General features: G+C 45.5%; 1 protein-coding gene across 1 annotated transcript in view; it reads right to left on the reverse strand.

Moving 5' to 3' along the window:
* Nucleotides 1-1,641: 1,641 nt before the first annotated feature.
* LOC311197002 (nesprin-2-like) overlaps nt 1,642-24,036 on the reverse strand; it is a gene marked incomplete at its 5' end in the record, with an annotated part of 65,206 nt that continues 42,811 nt past the window's right edge. Inside the window, 17 exons of the mRNA XM_084270690.1 lie at nt 1,642-2,044; nt 2,502-2,548; nt 2,759-2,848; nt 3,666-3,854; nt 4,363-4,491; nt 4,793-4,993; nt 7,053-7,264; nt 7,400-7,529; nt 8,404-8,531; nt 9,310-9,378; nt 9,678-9,960; nt 10,301-10,495; nt 11,361-11,498; nt 12,504-12,686; nt 13,178-13,328; nt 13,485-13,672; nt 18,211-18,373. Of these exons, the coding sequence (XP_084126816.1) occupies nt 1,822-2,044; nt 2,502-2,548; nt 2,759-2,848; nt 3,666-3,854; nt 4,363-4,491; nt 4,793-4,993; nt 7,053-7,264; nt 7,400-7,529; nt 8,404-8,531; nt 9,310-9,378; nt 9,678-9,960; nt 10,301-10,495; nt 11,361-11,498; nt 12,504-12,686; nt 13,178-13,328; nt 13,485-13,672; nt 18,211-18,373 (2,719 nt within the window). The 3' untranslated portion in view covers nt 1,642-1,821. The remainder of the gene's footprint in view (nt 2,045-2,501; nt 2,549-2,758; nt 2,849-3,665; nt 3,855-4,362; nt 4,492-4,792; nt 4,994-7,052; nt 7,265-7,399; nt 7,530-8,403; nt 8,532-9,309; nt 9,379-9,677; nt 9,961-10,300; nt 10,496-11,360; nt 11,499-12,503; nt 12,687-13,177; nt 13,329-13,484; nt 13,673-18,210; nt 18,374-24,036) is intronic.

Genomic DNA, 24,036 nt, shown 5'->3' on the forward strand with positions numbered 1-24,036 from the left:
TTAAATCAGGAATGCAGAGGCAACATTAGAACATCACTCCTGTTTTTCAGGGTACTTACTCCTGGCACTTGCAAGTCTTCAAGCAGCTTATTTTTTCATTGTGGCTTTATTGTAAGAGTGCTTTTCCATTGAGGGTTATTTTTAAGTGAGAGAGCACTACATGCTGTTGTAGAAACCTCAGCCTTTGCTAGCCATACCTGACTTCACATGGCACAGGTGGGAAAAGAAACAGTTTTGTTGTGGTTTTGTTGTTTTGTTTTGAATTAAGCAATGTTTGCCTGTATTTATCAGGATTGCATGGAGGAAATAAACCTGTTCAGTGAAAATAAGCTTCAGTTGAAACAAATGAGCGATCAGCTAATCAAGGCTAGCAACAGGAGCTGAGTTTTTATATAGTTTTATATAATGTCAGCGTTCCTGTTGTACATTCAAAAGCATATAAACATTTCATTTTTAGCATTAGTGCCATTCCTTTGCTCAGGGTGATTGCTAAAAGCATCTGTATAGGACCAAACCACAGCAGTTCTACCTATTGCAGATGTGACGCAGGTTGGGCCTCCTCATGGGATAGTGGAGCTGAGCAGGGGACCTAAGGCTGGAGGAAGCCTGTGAGCATGGGTTGACATGCTCCATGATGTTAGACCGTCTCCTTTTCAGTTTGCTTTTGCAAAACTAAAAATACATCGTATTGAAGCTGTGCTGAAAGAGCACGTGACAGTAAGAGTGGTGGTAAAGTGTGTGTTGCCCTTACTGTAGTGTAGCCTCAGCTGGCAGCTGAGCCCTCCCTTCCAGTGGGATGGGGAGCAGAATTGGAAGAAAAAGGTAAAAGTCATGGGTTGGGATAAGGACCATTTACTGGGACAGCAAAGGGAGAGGAAAATAACAGCACCAGTCCTTGGGTTAGATGAAGCAGGAGCTACACAGTGCAGTTTGCTCACCTGCCCTGATGCCCGGCCAGCCCCCTTTATTATATACTGAGCATGAGTCCTATGGTATGGAATAGCCCCTGGGTCAGCTGTCCTGGCTGTGTCCCCTCCCAGCCTCTGGTGAACATTAACTCTATCCCAGCTGAAAAATGGGACAGCACTGTTGAGGGAAGCCATTGTCATCCAGCCATCTTCACAGGATCTCAAACATCCACCATCACCAGTTTCATTCAGTGGGTAGGATGGGTTTGCTCCAGGGAGGTTGGAGCCTACAGGTCAAGGTACAGGGTCTGTCCCCACTGCTGCCCCATGGAAGAGAGACCATAGGGCCGTGCTACCGCTGCCTTGGCTGCTGACCCAGCTGAAGCCAGTTTTATTGGGTACAGCTTCATTTCTTGGGGAAGATAAAAGGAAGGAAGTGTTTCAGGGCTGAACTGCCAGAGGGCCTTAGAAGCACGCAAAGAAGTTGACTTACACAGGGATGGAAGGGTCAGTGCTGTGGGAACATCTGAATGGTCACTCCCCACCAGACACACCCCAGTGTTTCTTCAAGGGCTTGTTCGCTGTGCTAACCTGAGACAGACTGCTGTGTTTAAGATTGCTGTCGTGTAGGATCCACATCCAATCACTCAGTATTCAATCCCCCTGCCAGCTCAAGAGATCTGCACCTATAAAAATGTATCTATTGCAGCATCAAAGTAGAAAGTGTGTCGCTTATGGTTTAAAAATCGATAGAAAAAGGTTGTTTTCTGTACAAAAATGCTGGAATTCCATCAAGATATACATTTTGTGCTGTGAAAGTCAACTCACACCCTGGGACAAGAAAAGAGGCTGTACACACGAGGCATTATTTAGATTAATATTTTGGTTTAACTGAAGAGAAACAGACTGCTTCCTAAAATGGCGGAGGCCCGTTGGTGTAGTGCAGCATGGGATGGAAAGAACGGGCAAAGTTGTTGGCCTTGGTGCCGCTGTAGGCTTCCTCACAGAAGGGAACCATGCACGCCAGAAGTAGGAGCAGTAGAATGAACTGGAAAGGTAAAGCTGCTCGTAGGACACGGCAGAAGAAGGAAGGCGGGCGGGAAACTGCTTGAACAGGTTGAAGATGGCTTTCATCTCTGAAAATTTAAAGAAAAAACAGAAAAGGCACTTTAGAATTTAAATTAAACAAGCTGTTTAACTCCCTCTCCCCCTTCCAAAGTTCTCCCTTTGTCCTTGGTCTGTCTGTAACACGTGGCTTCAAGTTGCAACTTTCTTTCTCCAGGTATGCCAGTGGAATGGAAGGAAGATTTAAAACTAAACTGTTCCCCTGCTCGGCACAAGAAAATATCTTCTCAAGAGTGAAGACAAGCCAGGGTTGCACAAGGTGAAGAGGTCTAGGAGCAGGACTGTGCAAGGAAACCATTCACCAAGGTGCAGCCCGGAGCTGGTAGGTGGAGGAGACACTACAGGTGGGCAGAAATCCCCTCCACTAGTATGCCAACCTAGGAGGAACAGCCACCCAGGTTTCTGCTGGCACTCTGCTCGTCTCTGCTGTTTTCACTATCCTTCAAGAGATCAAACATAAAGTAATACCTTGAGCTGCTGCTGGTCCTGCCAACTGAAGTTCTCTTCATGCGCCTCTGTTGAGAGAAACAGTTTTTAGTGTTTCAGAAACTACAAGGAATTTCTCTGTCAAAAAAAACAGCTGTAGACTTTAAACTCCTGTTGTAAATTCTGTAATAAGGCACATGCATCTAAAAGGAAAAATGACTACATTTGAGGAACTTGCAGGCTAAATGTGTCCAAATATGCGGTATACTGACAGTAAGAGGTGAGAAACAAATACTTGCCTTCTTCACAGCAGGGCTGGGTTGGGTTGTGGCAGGATTATAGACTTGGGAGCCCAAGTCACCTGGAACCAGGCGACATTCTCTGGTATCCTAAAAGAGAACCACACCTTCCTCTTAAAAATGCAGAAGGAAAACTCACAACACACGAGCCTTTGGCTGGGACAGAGGTAATTTTCTCACAGCAGCTCTTATGGGGCTGTGTTTGCATTTGTCTGGGAAGAGTGCTGGTATCCCAGGGAAGTTTTTGTTACTGCTTTACCTATTAAACTGTCTTGGTGTTAACCCACGAGTTTCTCACTTTTACTCTTCTGATTCTCTCCCCCATCCCACGGGGGGCAATGAGTGAGCGGCCACATGGGGCTTAGCTGCCGGCTGGAGTTAAACACCACTATGCACAGCCTGAAGGAAGGATGATGGAACTGGTGTGTACAGGTGTTCACTTGAAAATACCTGACAGCTCTCAGGATAGCCTCTGTACTGCTATGAACTGCAACTCCTCTGTGTTCCTTACACACTCCTACCCTTGCACGTGGTATGGGGCTCACAGGGCAATTCAGAGTGGGAGAGACTTCAGCGAGTTCATCTGGCCTAGCCTCCTGCTCAAAGCAAGGTCAGCTAGGAGACCAGACCAGAGGCCTTACTCAAAGTTTTATCCTGCCTGTTCTTCAAACCCCTCGAGGGTGGAGGCCACACAGCTTCTCTGGGAAATCCCTTTCAATACTTTACAAGCCTCACAGTGCTGAATTTTTTCCTATAGCAAATTAATTGTTTGGTTGGGGGTTTTTTTCAGCTTGTGAAGGCGGAAGTACTTCAGTGTTAAGTCAGTCTCTAATATATACCTTTACTCCTAGTATGTTACTACTTTTCAGTAAGAAAACCCCACAAACAAGTATTTAAACTGACTCACCAGATTCCCTTGTATTGCTTTTAAGTCATCTGAGACTTGTTCAATAAGGTGTCTCAGTTTTCTTCCAATTACATGGACCTTCTCATCGGCTTCAATGTATTCACCATCGGATTTAATCAGCAGATAAGCAGTGAGTTCCTCCAGTGAGTTTACTTTCAGCTGTTGTTCCATCAGCTCTTTCTCCAGTTGCTTGGAACAAACAAACAAAAAACAGTGCAACAGTCTGTTACTCTCAACTTCAGGGATGTCCTCACAAAAGGAGGAACACTGGAAGGTGTTAAAGAACAACTCAACCTGCCTGAGAATCTGCAATACATAGGAATGCCTACTACAGCTACACACAAAATGAAGTTCTCTTGAAAAGACTGGTTGTACCTGCTTACATGAGCTAACATTTAGAAATAGACCTAGCAGTAATTAATCCATCTAGAAAAGACATGAAATCTTGGAAATTGGAAGTCTCATTCCAGCATACAAGCTGCCATAAGGAACTCAATTATGATGCATAATTACAGGAAAAAATCGCCTCTTACAGGCAATCTTAGTCCAGTTCAGAAGCCAGCCAGGTGCCTGAATAGAGCCGGTTCAAGGACAGGCTGCAGCCATCTTGAGAAAGAAACTTACTGGTTTTAATTTTGTGGTGAGAGCTACTGACTCAGTGTTAGAGCTGAGGTGCTGAAGATAAGAGTACACTCACCATTAGTGCCCTTTGGCATTCCAGTACTGTACTGAGGTCAGCATTGGGATCTGTGATTTGTGCCTTATTACGCTGGCTCTCGGCACGCGCCAACCACAGGATTAGGTTTTGGGTCTGGGCATGGAAGGCCTGGAGAAACAAAAAGATTTGCACATAAGAGAGAAAACACTTTTGCAGTGCTTTCACCTGCCTTTGTCTACAGACAAAATGAACAGCTGAGAATACACAAAGCCAACAAAGATGTTACCTAGTTCAATGTTAGTTTTACTGAATTCTTTAAACCCAACAGAGTCAAGTTAATAAAGAAATTAAGTCTTGTATTCTGCTTACTGTTCCACTGATGTGCAGGAATTGCCCCTCTACCCTTATTTACCCCACAGTAGCACCCTAAAGAGGAGCTTTCCTGTATAAGCCAGCATGTGGCACGCACCTTGCAATGCAGTAGGGCTTCTTGTAAACCTTTCCTCAAGTTGTCCAATGCACGAGTTTCTTTCTCCCAATGCAAGTTCACCTTCCGCAGCTTGTTCTGAAGCTCTTTGAACTCTCTGCTATCTGCTTTCTGGAATTCTTTGCTGCTCAGGTTAATGGAAAGCAGCACTGTCTTGTAATTATCAAATGCTTTAAGCATGTCCTGGAAGAAACAGAGGATTAGGAGCCTCCATGGATGATGAAAATCTTGTTGGTTATTTACAAGAAAACAAGACCCTCAAAAGCATCACAGGTATTGGGGAAAGCTGTTGCAATCTGGTGGCTCTTTCGATCCTGATAAGGAATAATTAAAAAGAGGTGGCCTTTATGTTATTTCTTTCAAAGTAAAATACTTCATTTTGAAGAAGTCTTGTCTGTTCTGTATATATCCCTAAATCACAGGCATTATGGCTTAACCCACATCTGCCCTTCATTATTCTGAGCTGTCTCTCTTCCTGACATTTGGAGAAATATTCCCATAGGTTGTAACATTACACTTCCTCTTGATTTATAAAGGTTTTGCTGCCTCAGAATCCTACAGTTATGCTGAAAGGGACAGCCAGAGATCTTTACTCCCATCCTCCTCCAAGTAGGGCCAACTTCAAACTATGAGCTGGTTCCTTAGGGCCCCATCCCGTCAAATTTTGAGTATCTAGCTGGATGGAGATTCCCTATCACCTCTGGGCTCCTGGTCCCACATCAGGTCACCCTGTGATGACAAATTCTTCTGCTTCTCTCTAGTCAGAGTTTATCAGCCCCTATTTCTGACTCATGAAGTTCCCTCCAAATGCGCCCACCCCCCCGACCCCGTCCTCTCCCTTAACATTGCAGGGGGAAATAACATGCAATTTGTGAAGTCAGGTTGTATTCCCCAACCACCTGCATGTGAAGGTAGAGCCTTTTCTTTCTTTTCTTTTAAAGTTTTGGGTGTTTTTTTTAAATCATTGCCAAACAACGCCTCCTACCCTCAAGAAGTTTACAGTTTCAATCAAGGGTACTCAGTCTTTTTCAAGGGTACCTTTCTCTTGCAGTAGAAAGGGAACAGCTGCAGGATGAGTCCTGCAATCAACACAGCTCAGGTTGCTTTTCTTAGCAGCCTTTGTAACTAGGAGTGTCAGCCTGTATGTTCTCAAGAACCACGTCCCACTTGTCGAAAACTGCTGGTGTAAATTACATTTAACCCAACAAAGAACCCTCTCTCCCTCCTTCAAGCAACAAACTTTCTTTCAGTATCAGACAATACAAAGGGTCCAGTCCAGACTCCTCAACGCCAGTAAGCCAGTCTGCAGCCAGACTGGCCTTATCCTAATCCAAGGCAATTGTGATACCATGACATCTCTTGTAATTCATGTCTTAGAACGTGCTGGCTCTTTTAGACACCCACAGAAAGCCAGGCTGTCTGAAAAGGGGATTTACAGCCAGCTGGACTCCTCTTAAGAAATGCCTAGGACAGAAGTAGTAAAGCTCTGCTCCTTGAAGTCTGACAGCCAGCTCCAGGCTGAAGGGAAGCACCTCCCTCCAGTCACAAGGCATCACCAAACCTTCCCTAGGGTTTGGTGCCTAAGCCAGGTTGGCTACTTCAGGACGTGTAACTTTAAGCACTCTCTGAACTTGCCTCAGAAATCCCTCCTCTGTCCTACAGCACGTTCCTTATGAGCATCATCCCAAGTGTGATACCAAAGTGACCAATAGCCTCAGCATTTAAGTGGCTCCCTATAAGGTCACTGGCAGAAGGGAGAGCATGCAGGGATTTTCTATTCCCATGAGTGTTAGGAGGAACACTTGCTGTCTCAGAGTGCAACCCAAGTCCTAAGTCCTAGGGACCCAGCACTTGCCTGTAGCCTGGGAACCTACTGGTTCAAACTGTAGACCTGACTTCGTCCTAATTTATGGAAGCTGAGTCATGCAGGCAACATGGCCACACATGATGACAAACGTTGTAGGGGTTCTATTGTGTGGCAGTAGACTAGCAGACTGCATCATTAATGAATACATTCTATTCAATGAAAGCTTTTTTTGGGGGGGGGGTGTTGTTTTTTTTTTTTTTTAAATTTGGGTTTTTTTTTTCTTAAATGATTGCCAAGTTGAAATGAGCTCAGCTCCTCTGTGGCACACACACACTGTATTAGCACTCACGTTCCACACAGATCCCAGAAGCACAAAGACACTGATCAGGAGCATCAGCATCCTGAAATCCCACACCTCAGTATGCCATAACTTACTTTCAGGTTCTTGACTGTTTGTCCCAACGCCTTCATGCTGGTTGGAGGTTTTACTTCTTGCAGCTCTTTCAGCTCTTGCTCAGTTTTATCAAGCCAAGCAGAGATGTCGCTGAGATCTGAGTTCAGCTGCTGCCACTGCTGCAATTTCTGTTTCATCCTAAATTTGGTTCTGAGGTCCTGAGCTTGGATGAGTTCCCACCCCTCAATAATGCCTGCAAATGATAGAACAACAGACATCTTATGCCAGGTGAAGAATTTGTAAAACAGAGGGAATCTACCCATGGCCACATAATTGCTGCCATGTACTGCTGCTGTCCAAACACCTTCTGTCTTCAGATGCTCCATACCTGGCTGCTTGTCCGCAGCTCCTGCAGTCACAAGGTCTCGCTCATCTCGGGGTTCTTCATCGCTCATGTCAGCAGGCATGTCTTTCTCCTTGTTGATGCTGGTGTCGCTGGCAGAGCTGAGCTGCTTCACCTGCAATGGCATTTTGGTGGGTGAGCCCTGCAGGTTAAGTTGTCAGAGGTCAAATTTGTGTTACTGGGGTGGCTGGGCTGCCGCTGAGCCCTTGCAAGTCAGGTTTAGCCCTGGGCTTCTGAAGCTTTGCTGAGTGTACACTGGCTCTCTGCACCTTCTCATTAACACACAGAGACCACAGCAGTGCTAATTGTTGCAAGACTGGACGTGGCAGATCAACTGCTTTTGCACTACATGGACCAGACAGTGGACACTTGCTCTTTGCTGGATTCTGGGTCTTGGCAATATCGACTCGAAGGCTCTAAGCCTGGATTAATGATGACAAAACCAGCCAGAGAACAGGACCTGAGAGAGTGCTGACAACTGGTCCAGATCCAGCCAGCCTGGCAGCTGCTGGCAAAGCCACCAAGACTGAGGTACCAATGAACAATAGCCATTTTGGTACGGTTTTAGCACCCAGGAGCAGATTCAATATTGGGATGCATGCTAAAAAGCCCCCTTGAAGTCAGTCTGCTTAGGAAAGGTAGACATGTCAGTAACTATCAAGGGACAATATTGACACTGGGGGAAGGCTGTTAAATTCTCCTCAATTTGTCCTATGACAATAGAGGAAGTAAGTTCCTCCAGACACTGACTCTGATTAGGAGCCTAACACCATTGCTTGGAATGGCTTTAAAGAAGCTTTTCTAGTGAGTGGATAGAGACTCCCAGTGGTGACCTGAGCCACCAGAAATCACGTCTGAGATGATTGCATAAAGTGAACATTCTCCTGCCACTACTATTTTTTCTTGATACTGGAAGAGGATGGGAGTTACACAGGAACAACAAACAGACTCTGTAATACAGTTCAGTGCCCACAGAGCCTCCAACTCACATAGTCTTGCTTATAGGGAGTGCTTGTCTCTGGACCAGACAGCACATTTCCAACCATCTCTGCCTGATTGTATCGGTGTTTCCTGAAGACTGGGCTATCTGGAGAACACCAAGGATGAGCTTCTGAAACTGAAAACAGAAACCATAAACCATGAGTGCAAAATCCCACCTCCACAAGGAACATGTTGCTTTGTATTAAGTTAGAAAGCGCTATGAATAAAATGGCATCAAGTTATGGCATAAAAATGACAGTTTTGCAGCTTTCCTTGCAAATCATGCACATTTGCAAAACATCAATAGTGTTTCAAAGGGAATGAGATGAGAGCCATGCAGTTATTATGGGGCATTCTGTGTTCTTCTGGAAAATGCCTGAATGCAGGTAGGAGTATTCAAAAAATACAAAGGCTGCACTGTGTTTTTGGAGAGTTTGCATCCCAACAAAACTATGACACATCTACAGTGCGTTTCAGTGGGGTCAAGTAAAGACGTGTCCTGATTTACGTAACGTTTGTTCTGGAGTTAATAGACAGGACACAAGTGGTTCTATCATGCCCAAACCCCCAAAAATACTTGTGGAATTTCCTTCAGGAATTACACAACATCAGCACAACAGAAAAAGTGATACTACCCAGAGCAAATCACCAAGAAAGTACCAAAAGTATTTGGATCTAGACAATGAAATGCACCTTAACCACCTTGGCACTGACTAGGCAAAATCTAAATGGTATGTTCTCGACTGCTTTGTAATGTACATGTGAACACTGCAGCATAAGAACACCATGACAGGATGAGACATGGTGTCCACACAAGGCAGAAGTCAGACGTTACGTATGAGAGAGGTTGAGGAATATAGCGTGCAGCACAGGGAGATTGCCATGTTCAGACACATGCATTAGCAGGTGCCTACCAGAAGATGCTTTCAAAGTATTTGTGGTCATTTTAAGATAAGCCTCAGGATTTTCAGTGATTTCTACATCTGAAAAAAGAATAACGACATTTTCCTCACTAGTCAGTATTTTCCAACTATTAAAACCAACTGAAACAATGAGGGACAGCAAAGACAAACAACAAAAATTGTCGGTGCTCTTTTCCTCAAAAATTCTTAAGAAGTAGACAATACCATTCTGTTCATCAAGACATCTACGAGATAAGACTCTATTAAGATGACTTGGAAACCAACAACACGGAAGCAAGACCTCAATCCCCCTCCCTCCCCACACAGGAACAGCCTGCAGTTGTCCATGTCAAAACAAACAGGTGGCAATTGGTTCTCACCTGACAGAGCACTGTAGTATTTTCCTTCTTCTTCATCTTCATGAGAGGAAGAACCTCCCACATCACCTGTGTGATCCCACTCGAGTGGGATGGAGTCAACACTGACGGGGGTTTCACAGCCTGATCTTTCATGGCCTTGAGTAGGGGGCACAAGGTGGCTAAGAGACTGTGCTGAAGAAGGCCCGTCACAAATGGCATTCTTATGCCTGGGGTCAATCTGGATTTCTCTGGAGTCTTGCAGATCTGTCTCATTTCCAGAGGTCTCTTTTTCATCATCCAATCCCTAAAAAGAAATAATTTTGCATATCAGTAAGATCTACAATAGATCTACACCACTTCATGAGCTAATGATTGAGCCACACAGCCCTCCAGCCACTACTATCTCAGTATTAACCATGTGAATTACTTCCATGCTATTATCCAGACTGTGCAGATGGAAACCAAGTATGAGAGGCTTGAGGAGACAAGACTGGTGACAAAGACTTAGCAAAGCTGGCACAATTATGAAGGAGCTCCAGACCCTTTTGAGCTCAAACCACTCAGTCAAGCTTCTAGGGATAAGCAATGAATATTGCAGTTTAAATATCAAAATCTTGCCAAAGATCTAAACTGTTGCTTCTTACAGGATGCCTTGAAGTCAGTCTTTGATGGAACCGGGCAACTCGCCCAAACACTTCCTGACAGTATCTGTGAAGTTCTTCCAATTCGTCTTCAATCAGGGTAGCATCCAAAGGCTCACTCTTCTGAATCAACTGCTCCCCAAAAACAATTAGCTGATCAATCTTATTTGTGTTTAGTGTTATTTCCTGCTGGAACCCCTATTTGAAACATAAGAGAAAACAATTACTTCTGCCGCCTTTGTGTAGCCTGAGGTTTGTCCTTTTCCCGCCAACCGTAGTGAAAGAAAAGCAACAACTGACGTTGTCTCATTTCATTTGGCAAATATCTTTTTTCCCAAGCGGTCCAGAGGTTTGTTTTATGAGCAGTATTACAGTTCCAATGAAGTGGCATTTTCCACCTGTGTGCACATCAGTATCATTGCAGTGTCCTGAGCCCGCAGGGGATCACGATACCACAGTTCAGCTAATCAGTTCATTTTTCGCTTGGATACACTCAATCTTTGTCTCAGCAACAAAGACACCTGCCTGGTTGGGCCTCCAGCCTAAAACCAGTAAATCTACATCCCAAACCAATTGACAGTGCAGTGGGAAAGGAGAAACAAGTGTATGAGTAGGTAAGAAAAAACTAGTTTGGTATTCAGATTCATATGCATCCTGTCTTATTTCTGTTTGGAAGTCCCAGCTACAAAGAACGCACCTGGAGGAGAGATCCTACCCTAATGCCAATTCAAAAAGTTCTCATCAACAAACATCTGAAGTAAGGAATGCAGCTTCTACTGTTAACCTCCACGTGCTCCTTTCCAGGCCTGGTATCACTGTTGCTGACATTTGGTATAAGGAGCAAATGGTAGACTAGAACTGAGCTTGAACAGTGAATCTGAATTTAAATACTGTGCAGTTTAATTGTGATTCTGGCTTCAAGACTTAACAATTTACTGGTCCTTAAAACAAATCCAGCCCTACAGAGATCTGTTAGCTATTGTGAAGCTCCAAAAAAATAGACGATCCTGTCAAGAGAGAGGAGACCAATTGCATTAGACAACTGTTTCATAAGGATACGTACATTTAACTGGCGCATTTTGTCATCGAAGTTGCTTTTTGAGAAGTGCTCCACATTTGTCAGCTGGAGGTCCATTTCTGTGAGCCAAACCAGGATGCTTTCCCTCGTCCCCTCAAACTCATCCCTCCGATTGGTGAAGTGCTGAATAGGAAGAAGGGAGCCAGTGTTACAAGACTTCAGCTACTAAAAAAAGATGGTCACAGGAGCCCTCAGAAAACAGTGTCTTGTTTCAAAACTGCTGTTCACCTTCATGGCACAAATGCCAGCATGCCTTGTACAAAACCCATCCCCTTCCTGTAGTGATGCTGAAACAAAGCGTCCTACGATAGTTCACTAATCATATGGGACAGGGAATAAAACTTCAGCAAGGCAAGATGCTTCTCTAAAATTATATTCCTGCTTCCACACTGTATACCTTTTCCTACATCGTTATACCAGTGTAACAGTTGTTCAGACTCAGTTTTAACATCTAATTCGTTCTAAATTTAGAAGGCAGACAAAGGAAGTTAATTAAACTTCTAATCTCTAAAGTAACTATGACATTAAAACCAGTGAAATAATAGAGAAGCTGGATCATGGGTGACCACGCCAGTGTAATTAATGCACCATTTGGCTTGGAAGCCAGGGGGAGCTCCCTCTGCTGCCATCTCCCATCGCAGCTATCACACAGACAGCTGCAGTGCCCCCGTTCTCCTGGCTGGATTTACTGTTGGGGAAGGGGATTATACAACACAACACACCCCTTCCCAACTGCACAGATCAAACCCCACCAGCGCTCTCACAGCCTCCCCACTGACTTTTGGGATCTAATAGTTTTCCCTGTCAACTGCTTGCAGTACTGCTGCATTTAAAAACCAGGTAGTGACAAGCTTCCCCCATGGCACAGCACAGAGTATTGGCCCAGAGATCACCCCTTCCAGAATTTGTACCCGTGCTTTCCTTACGCTTCCTGAAGTACCAAGGACCCATCTCTAAGGGCGTATTTATGCCACATATTTGGTGGCCTCTCCAGCGCTGCTCTCCTGCACTGGTGACACAAGACACCAACCAACACAAGAGGGTTGCTCTGGTAGATGTTTTGCCCTTGAGTAATTCATACAGAAACTTGCCAGTGTTCCTCACGCTCTCCCCCCACCACGCAATCACCTTGAGTCTCCTCAGAATGGCAGCGACTCGCTTCTGGAGGTTATCCCAGCGCTGGTTGCCTTCGTGTACCATCTGCTTCAACTTGCTGGCTGAGTCCGTGCGGTTCTCGCGGGCGAGGCGCCTGTACTGCTTATTGATCAGCTCCAACTGAGTGAGCCGCTCATGAATTTGCCTCTGGAATGCCTGCAAGGCACACCCAGGAACTTAGTCCCCTTGCCAGTAAGAGGAAGCATGATAGCATACATCAAGATGCTCACCCTTTAAAAACTGCAAACTACACTTAAACTTCCAAAATTAAGCCTGGAGAAGGACTTCGATTTTAAATAGCCTGCTCAGACTTAGCTCATTAGGAAATGGAAAGAAAAAAAACACTAAATACAACCCACAAAGGTCTCCTGCCTATAAAAATCAAATCTTTTAACTTATTTCCAGCATCTTGTCAGTTCAGAGCATTGGAGTCTCCACATTAAAAATAACCTGGAGACAAATAAATCAGCAAGATACCTGAGCAGCCACACACAGGCCAAATAATTTATGTTCTCTGAAACTCTACTGGTAGGTTGGTGTCTTCCAGGTACCCGGGCATTTCACACACACAATAACATTTCACAGTCTGACCATTCAACCTACTGCTGAGCATAAAAAAAAAAAAAAAGCAAAGCTGAAAAATTCACCTCAAATTTCTTCAGCTCCTCCTTTGCATGTGTGTACAAAACCTCTGAAGAATTAGGCTTAGCTGCAGTCATTTCAGATTTACTCAGCCAGTCTTCAAAGCGAGAATAGTCTTCCAGAAACCTCTGCCATAGGCGCCAGGTTTCCTCAATTCTGAGAGGGAGATGCCAAAATGGAAAGGGTTCAGCACAAGGTAACTATTCATTTAGGATTATTTGTTTTCCTTTTCAAAATTCAGGTTGTGGCAAAAGCTCCACTGTTTCTTCTGAATGCTGCCAGAGGCTGCTTTAGGAAGGGCAAGGGACTTACTTCATTCGTCTTTCCATAGACATGGCGCAGATATTTCTCCAACGTCTGTCCAGACTCCTGCTCGTCTGCTGGATGGAATCACACTCCGTCTCATTAGCACACGCATCTGAATCGCGTAGCAGGACTTCACAGATATTAAAGACAGATTCCACTCCCGCAGTGTGTTGCTCTATGTCTCGTTGCAGATCCTGCCAATGGCAAGAGAATAGCTTGAGCACAAGGAAAGACGCGTGGCTAGACTTTGGACATACCCTTTCAAAATGCTGCAGAGGATGGGGAAAGAGCAATTTGTGTGTCAGGAAAAGCTTAACTTTAGAACACAGACTTGCAGGATGGGTTGTGCTGATGACAGGCTGACAGGTCAGGACAGAACTGCCATGCAAAAATGACTGTCCAGCTTTGTTTTTTTAGTGAAAGCTCAATCTTCTCATTAACAGTCTGGACAGTTTTGACGTGCTATCAAAACACAAACCTTACACATAACAAACACTTTGTGGTGGTTCAGCCCCAACCAGTGTCTGAGCACCACACCCTGCTCCCTCACTCCCAGAGGAGAAAGAAACAGTCTCCATGGGCTAGGACAAGGACAGCTTACTGACAAAAGCACCGTGAAAGTAGAACAGTAACAGCCAGTTACACTCACACCCGGTGATGACATTAGAGGGTGCTGCTTGACACAAGGACCAACACAATTCCTGGGCCACACTCACACTCGGGGTAGCTCTGGAGGCAAGGCACCCAGGAGCATCCCTCCCCAAACAAGCCCCTTTTATGGGGGAGTGATGTCAGGTGGTGTGGAAACAGCTCAGCTGGGTTAACTCAGCTCACCTCAGCTAACTGCTTGGGGAGATAACTCTGGCCTGGCCAGAACCAGGACACACATACTTAATTTTGACAGTGCCTCCTATCAGCTCATCACTCCTTAAGACTTCACAGAGAACTCGTGGCACAGTTCATGTGCTTTGCTGACTATATGAACACAAGCTGGCCTCATGAAACACAGGAACACAGCACACAGGTAGCTCTGTTACTTTCCTTGTTCCCTCTTGTAGAGCTCCTATTTTGACAGACTGTTTTAAAGACCTTTTGTCTATGACAATAATACAGGTTTCTTCTCCAAAGCCTGCATCTCCATCACAGTCTGGGTTCATTCTCTACCTGTAACTACTCCTAAAATCAACATTATGGAGTAACAGAAAAAGAAAATGTTTCTTACTGAAAAGGCAGCTCTGTACAACACTACCAATTGTAAATATTAATGAAATGACAATGTCCACTACATTTCCATTTTTTCAACCCATTTCTGGCTTCCCTACTGGGGGATATGGAGACTTTTCCTTGAATAACACTAGAACCACCAACGCAAATAAATGTTTAACTGACAGCAATAAACAGTAACTCCCTTTAGATGGTAGAACTGGCTTCAGTGAATTCATAAAGCAGAATTGGTTTTGCTGTAGACTTACAAAACTGAAACAAGAACCAAACAGATGCAGCCTGTAGTAAATACAAAAGAGTTGAAGGAAGATCTCAGTAGTCAACAAGCTGCTGCAAGGACCCGAGTATCACCCACTGGCAGCCTTCAGTGGTGTTACGTGGGTATCTGAAAGGGCTGAGCCAAAAGCAGCCAAAATTTGCCTTGTGGGATTTGTGGTAACATACACCTTTAAGGTGCTTAGAAGCCACAATCTTTACACAGGTGAGAGACTGCCAGAACCAACATAACTTTTGACAGCTCATTAAGGACTCCGATATTTTCTAAGCAAGAAGCACCAGTGCCTTTTTAGCACAGGCTCTGTGCCTGAGAGCAGGCTCTACCCCACTACAGGTACCTGGAGAGTCTCTCCTGAATTCATTAAATTACACTGGATTTACAGCTGTATTATTGAAAACGAGACTTTGGACCACAGATTACGAGTCCACTCATACTATGTAATGTTGCTGACAAGTTCTCATTACTTTTGGTCGTGCCTGGGTTTGCAGAATAACCCGAAGCAGAATCCTTGCTGTTTCCCAAGCTGTTATTCCAAATGACCTGAGTGTATTACAGTGAGACAAACACATCAAACGAAGTCACAGCACTAGGAACATACATCGAGCCCAACTAAGTGCTTTTCCTTCAACTCTGCACAGCATAGCACAGAGCTTAAACAGACTACAGGCTGCCAGACTTCTGCGTTAGCAAAGCAGCTCTGCAATCTTAAAATATTGTTCATGATTCAATCTTCATCCTTTAACTGAACAAGCATGCCATAAAACTTCTCTGTGGATGCACAAGGCTCTTAAAAGTCATTCAAGACTGAACAGGTAAAGTTTTTCCAGCCATGGGTGTCAAATAAAAGAAGCCTGTAGGGCATCTTTCTCACCATCACTCTACTCCTGAAAGAATTGTTCAGATAAACCCAGGAAAGATCTTTTTACTTGTCATTGCACATCAAAAGAGGCTTTTTTTTTTAAACTGTGGTCTTTTTAGTCAGCACAGTCTTCTCACACTCAGCCTGCTAAAAGGTTACAGTAGAAGGAGTCTAGATGCACCCAGAGGTCTGTGTTTGAAACAGAATCAAAACAACAGAAGCAGTAAGGAGCTCTGAGCAGCAAACGATGGCTCTTACAGCAAGCTGAAGATTGAATACTCATAAGAAAAATAAATTAGTTTGGACACAATTCCTTTATGCCCCACGTTCTTCTCTGCCTGGCAATTTAACATAGCCTTTGAGAATGCAAAGGCTTGGGGTGGGGAGAAAATATTTCTGTGCTGTTTACACGACCATTTATGTGACTCGCTGCTTAATGAGGTGGGTGCCTGGTGACTGAGGACACAAAGAAGTCAGAGCTGCTGAATGCTGCCTTTGCTTCAGTCTTTACTTCTAAGGCTGGGCATCAGGAATCCCAGACCCTGGAGGTAAGAGATGAAGTGTGGAGAAAGGAAGACCTTTCCTTGGTTGAGGAGGATTGGGTTAGAGAACATTTAGGAAAACTTGACACCCACAAGTCCATGGGCCCCGATGGGATACACCCATGAGTGCTGAAGGAGCTGGCAGAGGTTACTGCTAAGCCACTGTCCATTGTCTTTGAAAGGTCATGGATAACAGGAGAGATGCTGGAGGACTGGAGAAAAGCCAATGTCACCACAGTCTTCCAAGAGGTTAAGAAGGGGGGACCCAGGAAACTGCAGGCCAGTCAGCCACACATCCATTCCTAGAAAGGCGATGGAGCAGCTTATTCTAGGGGTCATCAGTAAACATGTGGAAGAGAAGACATTTATCAGGAGCAGTCAGCACAGATTCACCAGAGCGTGATCATGCTTGACCAATTCGATAGCCTTCTATGAGGCCATGACTGGATGAGGGGAGGGGACTGGATGAGGGGAGGGTACTGGATGTTGTCTACCTCAACTTCCGCAGGGCTCTTGACAGTGCCTCCCATAGCATCCTTGTAGGCAAGCTTAGGAAGTGTGAGTTAGAAGAGTTGAGAACTGGCTGAATGGCAAAGTTCCAAGGGTTGTGCTAAGTGGCACAGTTTAGCTGGAAGCCTGTAGCTTAGCACTGTGCCCCACGGGTCAGTACTGGGGCTGGTCTTGTTCAGCATATTCATAGTGACATGAATGAAGGGACAGAGTGCACCCTCAGCAAATCTGCTGAAGATACTAAACTTAGAGGAGTGGCTGAATATACCAGAAGGCTTTGCTGCCATTCAGCAAGACCTGGACAGGCTGGAGAACTGGGTGGAGAGGAACCAAATGAAGTTCAACAAAGACAAGTGTAGGCTCCTGCACCTAGGGAGGAAAAACCCCATGCACCAGAACAGGTCAGGGGTTGACGTGATGGGAAGCAGCTTGGCAGAGATGGACCTGGAAGTCCTGGTGGACAATGAGCTATCCATGAGTCAGCAATGTGCCCTTGTGGCCAAGGACAGTGACATCCTGGGGTACATTAATTGTGTGGCCAGCAGGTGGATGGACCTTGCTGTGATGTCTGCTACCTCAGTGGATGGAGAGCCATATCAAACAGCAGCAAACAGAGCCCTCAGGTCTGGGCCACTCAGCGATCTTTGCTTAGATGCAAAAGCAGCAGCTATAAAGAGAGAAGATGAGAAGGATGGGAAGAACACCCCATAAAGAGAGAAGATGAGAAGGATGGGAAGAACAGCCCACAAGGAGAGATGAGAAGGATGAGAAGAACAGCCATACATGAGTGCACATTGCTGGCTCACATTAAGCTTCGCATCAAATGCCTACGTGCACTCAGCCAACACCAAACACCACCAGGTTGTTCATGCTTGTGCCTCAGCAGGATTCACGCACCGTCTCACCCAACCCTGAGGGGATCTTCAGAACCTGCCTACTAGATCAGGCCTCAGTCAAAGGTGTGTTTGCTCAAGTCCACTCTCCAAAGCTAAAACATCCTTCTCTGCTAAGCTTGCTCTGCTGGCCCTTGTGAAGCCTGCTGTACTTAAACTGAGCAAACTATCAAATGTAAAATGGTTTTGTTTGCATTTTGTGTGTTTTCCTTGGATGGAGGGCAGGAGGGAGAAGTGGGGTAAGTCAACACAGTACTGAAATCACAGCAAACAAAATTTTTCCATGTAACATCTTGGCAGGAACATGCCACGAAAAGCAATCAGTTAGGAGGCCTCACTAAAGAAAAGAAACAGGTGATTTTAAAACAGGACCAATTGCAATCAGCAGCATTTTAGCTCATTGACTCTGGCTGCAGCTATTTCCCACCTGCTGTTCTGCCAGTCTCTTCTGAATTTCCTGGTCATCACAGATGTCATAAACAACAGGCTTGGAAAGCTCAGACTCAATCCGGGCCAGCCAGGTGCGAAGGTTACTCATGTTTTTGTCCAGTAGTTGTATAAATGCAAATGTCTCCTTCAGTTTCTTCACCCTAAGCAAACCAGGAAGAACATTTTGTTACAGAGATCCGCAGTCAGTGGAAATGATGTTAGCAGGTGGCAAGGACAGGCATGGCTTTAATGAAGCACTTGCTGGCACATCAAGCTGTTGCCTGTAAATCAGATCCATGTTTTAGTCAAAACCCACCTAACCTGGCTCAGCAGGTCTCTGCTCTACAGCTTCAGGAAGGTCTTGTGTGAATTCCTTAATTAAACTATATCAGATTGAATTTTTGTAGCTTCATTCATCTGCTAGTGGCAGTTGGTACTGTAACGTGCTATAGTTAAACTAAAACGGGATCTTGATTTTTCTGCTGTGAATTATGGCCAGTGTCTTCTCCAGGAACCAGCAGGGCCACCCTAATTAACACAGTATTGCTCCACCTACAGAGGCAGAATTTGCCCAAACCACAGGTCCAGCACCCTGGGCAAACGATTGCTGACAGGAGAGAAGGCCTGAACAATGGCTGCTGTAGAGCTTACAGCACCATGATGACATTAAAAGCTCTTCCAAACACTGACTTGTGCAGAGGTGTGCCACTGCCACTCTTCTGGTGGGTAAAGATGAAAAAAAGACAATCTTGAAGAGGGAGAATTGCCAGCGGTTAGAGAGATGTGCAGGAGACAAGCACCTGAACCACAGAGACCATTTACTTCTCCTACAGCTGTTTGCAGCCCAGTTCTCAAACTACTGACAACCTTTTCTCTATTTCCAGCCTTTACAGCATCTTCCCCTGTCAACCCCCCTGATCAGCCCCGCAAATTATCCAGTAGCATCTTTGTACATTTTGACAAATCTGTCCCCATGCAGCAGAGGAGGATCTGCTAAACTGCCCCACTGCTCTCAGATCTTTCCTTGAAGTTCCCATTTATTGCATAAATGTCTTTATGTCTGCCAGCACATTCAGTAAATCTAAGAAGGAACACTTTTGGAATCCAAGTGAGGTATTTTGCACCAAAACAGCTCCTCAAACTATTATTTTGGTTTAGCAATCTCTCTGAAATCCAAGTTACAGATATTACAACAAATACACAGGGTGTTTATTTGCTGGTGTTACTAGAACCAACAGTCTCAAAGACACCATCACTGTGGTACTGTGAGCTTGGATTTACTTTCTAGAAATTGCCATTACAGACACACCATTGTAATTAAGGAATTTGATTTGTTACATATGCCGGATAGAATATGGTATTTGTCAATCATTCAGCCACCCCTAGTGATCTAAGTCATTCATCTCAAACTCAAACTTAGCAGCCAGGGAAGAATATAAGCCTAACAGAAGTTCACATTAGTGCAGTGTAGAAACAGGAAGGCAGCCTTGTCCAGGCGTCCACATTGCCTGATCTGCTCTTGTTGAAGACACAGAGCCCAGGGTGAAGGGTTCTATACTGAAGCAACAGGTGAAATGATGGAAAATTTGAGCACCCTCATTGGGCACCCTCATCTTCCACCGAAGTCACAGGGAAATGCCATTTCTCTGGCTACAGCTCAAAGAAAAATGACTAATCACATACATGAAAGTCCTACGTTTGCAACAGTCATTCTCAGGTGCATTTCTGCATCTGGTGCATTTCTGCACAATGCAAGTATTCCCAGAAATTATCTGCTCTTTGCATGAAAGGGACCTCATCAACTCTTTTGAGATGCATCCTGAAGGGACTGTTTGTTCCAAAAAGAAAAACACAGAGCAGGGTGGGAGTGCACAGTGCAAGCCACCAAGCCTGGGGGCAAAAGCTCCCCCCACATCCAGGTGACCTATCATCCAATTAATTTGACCCAGTGAATTAACAGCAATAAAAGTTCAAGTGCAGTAGGGGAAATGAGGTCCTCTCAGTTACCCAGAGGGGGGAAGGAGCTGCCACCACCACTGATTGAATTCTTTCTCTGCAAAGTCTAATTCTCAAATTATTTGTTCAAACAGGCAAAACTTACTGTTTACTGAATAAAGGCCAACCTATCCATAGTTCACTTCCTGATGTGAACTCACCTGCCACCATTCAACATGCCCTCAGAAGCAGAAAAACCACTACTAATAAAAAGTAACTCCAACAAATCTCACCACTAATCTAAAAGACCCCAACAACCTCTGACATCTCTTGTACTTTGCAATGGGCCCAGCTTAAAAGATACCCTGATTCAAAACAGTGCTCACACACAGGTGTTGCAGCGTTCAGGTAATCTTCTGCAGACCTGTATTGGCTTGCCAATGGCTCACATGCAGCATATGGCAGGATAAAAAGTGCCTGGGCGGTCACTGCACACCGTGAGAGAGCTTCAGGCGTTGGCACATGTAAATCATGCTCAGCCACTTTGACAGTTTAACCTGAGCACTGTCCAGGGAGGTTCAAAAACCCATGTCAAATGGGTTTAAGAAAACAGGGAAATAACCCTCCCAGCGTGGCAGGCAGACACTGGGAATGGGCACAGTGTGCAGAGGACAAGGACTCCTCTTGTACAACCAGTTCCCCCCACCCCCCTCCTCGCTCCCGGTGCACCTCAGCACACATTGCATATCCAAAATAAGCCCAACCATCCTGCCTGATAGGATAATGAACTCTGTCACAGCTTTTGCACTGAAGAGAAGCGTAATCCCTAAAGGAGAGGGAGCCAGGAGAACAGGGGAGAAGGAATGTCACTTCATGAGTGACATTTCAACTGTCCAGATTGGGTTTTTTGCATCAAAATAATTACACAAATAAGATTTTACAGTGGTGCTGCTACAAACTAGTATAATTCTGCTCAACACGGCTGTATCATTTACCTGGAGGCCTCAAAGCAGTGTGTTTTGGTTCCCTTGCCATGCAATGCTGATCTGTGGAAATTTTTTGAAGAGACCTTTGAGCTCAGAGCACACCCCCACTGACTGCGGGCTGCCCGGCCTCAGCTGTGAGAGGGTAGGACAGGACACCGACACGTGTTTGATCATCTGCCCTGCCACAGGGTAAGCAATGTCATGGAAAATAAAGAGAGGGACCAGCTGAGAGGTGGTATGAACTTGCTCGCTCCCCAAACTTACTGCTGGAGTGGCAATGGGGGGAGCTCAGCCAGGGTGGAAGGGAGGAAAAGGGTGGTTCACTGGAGCTCTCCAGTAGAACCTCCATGCAGTCCCTGGCACAGCCTAAGGTGGTATCACTGGAGAGCTTTGACTCCTTCCCCTTTTGCTGCAACCTGAGCAGCTTCAGGCTGTTTGGGAATTTCAGTGGGGGTATGCAGGAAACCACCTGCAAACACCTTCAGTGTCCCAGGCTCTATGTGGGAAGGAAGGAGCCAACAGTTTAAGATTCCTGAACCTGCACAAAGTGGGCTGTCAGCTTGCAAACACAGGGAGAAGACCTTACTTGCCGAGGATTCACGTTTAACAGAATGAGAAGGCACATTTGGCCTTGTTAACCTTCCCTGTATTTTCACACTTGTGAAAACATGGACCAGACCCACCAAGTAAGACCGTGCCCATGATCAGAGCAGCTGAGAAACAGTGTCCCTTTTCTACAGCTTAACAACAGAGGCAAGAGCTGCAGGATGGCCACGAGGACAGAAATGCAATGTTCCTTACTGTAGGGACTAGTCAGCAGACCCAAAACTGCCACAGGCAGCCCCAATGAAGCTGGTGGCTTTAATGAAGGCTGAAGCACCATCCAAAAGCTTTGCACAGCCCCAGGCAGCACAGACACCCTCCCGTGACACATGGGTGCTCCTCCAGTCTGCCAGCAGGCATAATGCAAACAGCAGTGCAGAAGGCAAACTTGTGCCCACTGGGGCTGGGAAGCGAAGCCTGGTGTTAGGATGGGTGTCAGCAGGGAAACACTAAGGGACACAGCTGTGCACAGCATGGTTCCTTGCAATTCTTGCCAATTAAGCATGGCTGGGGAGAGGTGGTCCAGAGCATACCAGGGATGTAAATCCCACACCACAGGTTTTTGGCTGTCTACCAGTCTACCACCCCTGTGAAGCCTGTGCCCTCCCTCTCCTACTGTTTCAGGCCTTCACTTGGGGGTATGTGCAAGCATGCAGCAGTTTCTTCTGGCAGAGTGCTGCTTGGAGAACAAAAGCAAGAGATTCCATGCATCCATTTTTTACAGTCTGCACAATGCTCCCTTTCTGGCTGTCAGTATGTTTGCATTCCCCCCTCTATCAAGAGAGACTTCAGCGCAAGAACCTCCCCTGGTAAGAGTACCTTTTGAGCTGAACACAAAGTCACCTGTTGTCCTTTCCAGGCAGGCTAATGCCTTGAGCGTTACTTTATCCCGTGAGAATTAACTTTCTGAGACTTTTTGAATTTGCACCAAGCCACCCTCCCAGCTGCAACACATGCAGCAAAGCTTCTGTCACCACACAGGCCAGGCACAGGCATATAATGAAAGTGTTAAGTCCTGCAAGTGCAGCCATATGGCAAATCTGAGCTTGTCACCATAAACTAGGAGAATCACTTCAAGGACTAAATGGAGAGCTCACCTAATTTGCCCATCTGTCCCAGGACCTTTATTGGTTTAAAAAGGTGAAATAAGCTATCAGGAGGAATGCTCTGTATTGATACCATGGCTTGAGTCTTGTTTGGTTTCATGTTGCTATCACACAGACACACACTGTGCTACAAAGATAAAATGTTACTCAGATTGCAAGGTCAACCTCGGAGAGACTAGAAACCACAGAACTGAAACTGCCTACAAACCCTGATTAGACTCCCTTGTGGATATGGGTTATTTTATAGTCTTGATCATAAAGTGCTTGACTGCCAGATTCACCCCCAGGATGAAGGATTCCTATTCAATGTACATTTTCCCCTCCTACTCCACACATAACCTGTAGTTTACTTACTGCCCAAGTCACAGCTGGCCATGAAGACAGCATGAGGTTTGGTCCCTGCCCCTGTGATGGATGGCCAGTGAGCAAGGGAACCAGTGCAGTGGGCTGTGGTGTACCCACAAGCACAAATAAAGGGAGCAGCTCATTAGGTGTTTAACAGAAAGTCCTTATGTCATAATACTTATCAAAAAAGAGTTTCAAGTGGTCAGATTTGGCATCCAACAACTCAGAAAATTTTCACTTCAATTTACTTGCCACAGTTAGGGATCTGAGAAGCCAGGAGCAAAACCCACCTCCTCATTCTGCAGAGGTGCCATGAAAATAAGTTCCTTCAAGTACCTTTCTCAGGAGCAAGACAAGATAATCGCCTTCCTGCCTCAGCTGAAATTCATTTCCCTCCAGGCAGCATATTCCGAGCTCCATCACCAAACTTTCCAAGGCCCTCTGGCAGTTCAGCCCTGAAACACTTCCTTCCTTTTATCTTCCCCAAGAAATGAAGCTGTACCCAATAAAACTGGCTTCAGCTGGGTCAGCAGCCAAGGCAGCGGTAGCACGGCCCTATGGTCTCTCTTCCATGGGGCAGCAGTGGGGACAGACCCTGTACCATGACCTCTAGGCTCCAACCTCCCTGGAGCAAACCCATCCTACCCACTGAATGAAACTGGTGATGGTGGATGTTTGAGATCCTGTGAAGATGGCTGGATGACAATGGCTTCCCTCAACAGTGCTGTCCCAGTTTTCAGCTGGGATAGAGTTAATGTTCACCAGAGGCTGGGAGGGGAAACAGCCAGGACAGCTGACCCAGGGGCTATTCCATACCATAGGACTCATGCTCAGTATATAATAAAGGGG

This window comes from Gallinula chloropus (assembly GCF_964237585.1).
Source record: "Gallinula chloropus genome assembly, chromosome: 14".
NCBI lineage: Eukaryota > Metazoa > Chordata > Aves > Gruiformes > Rallidae > Gallinula > Gallinula chloropus.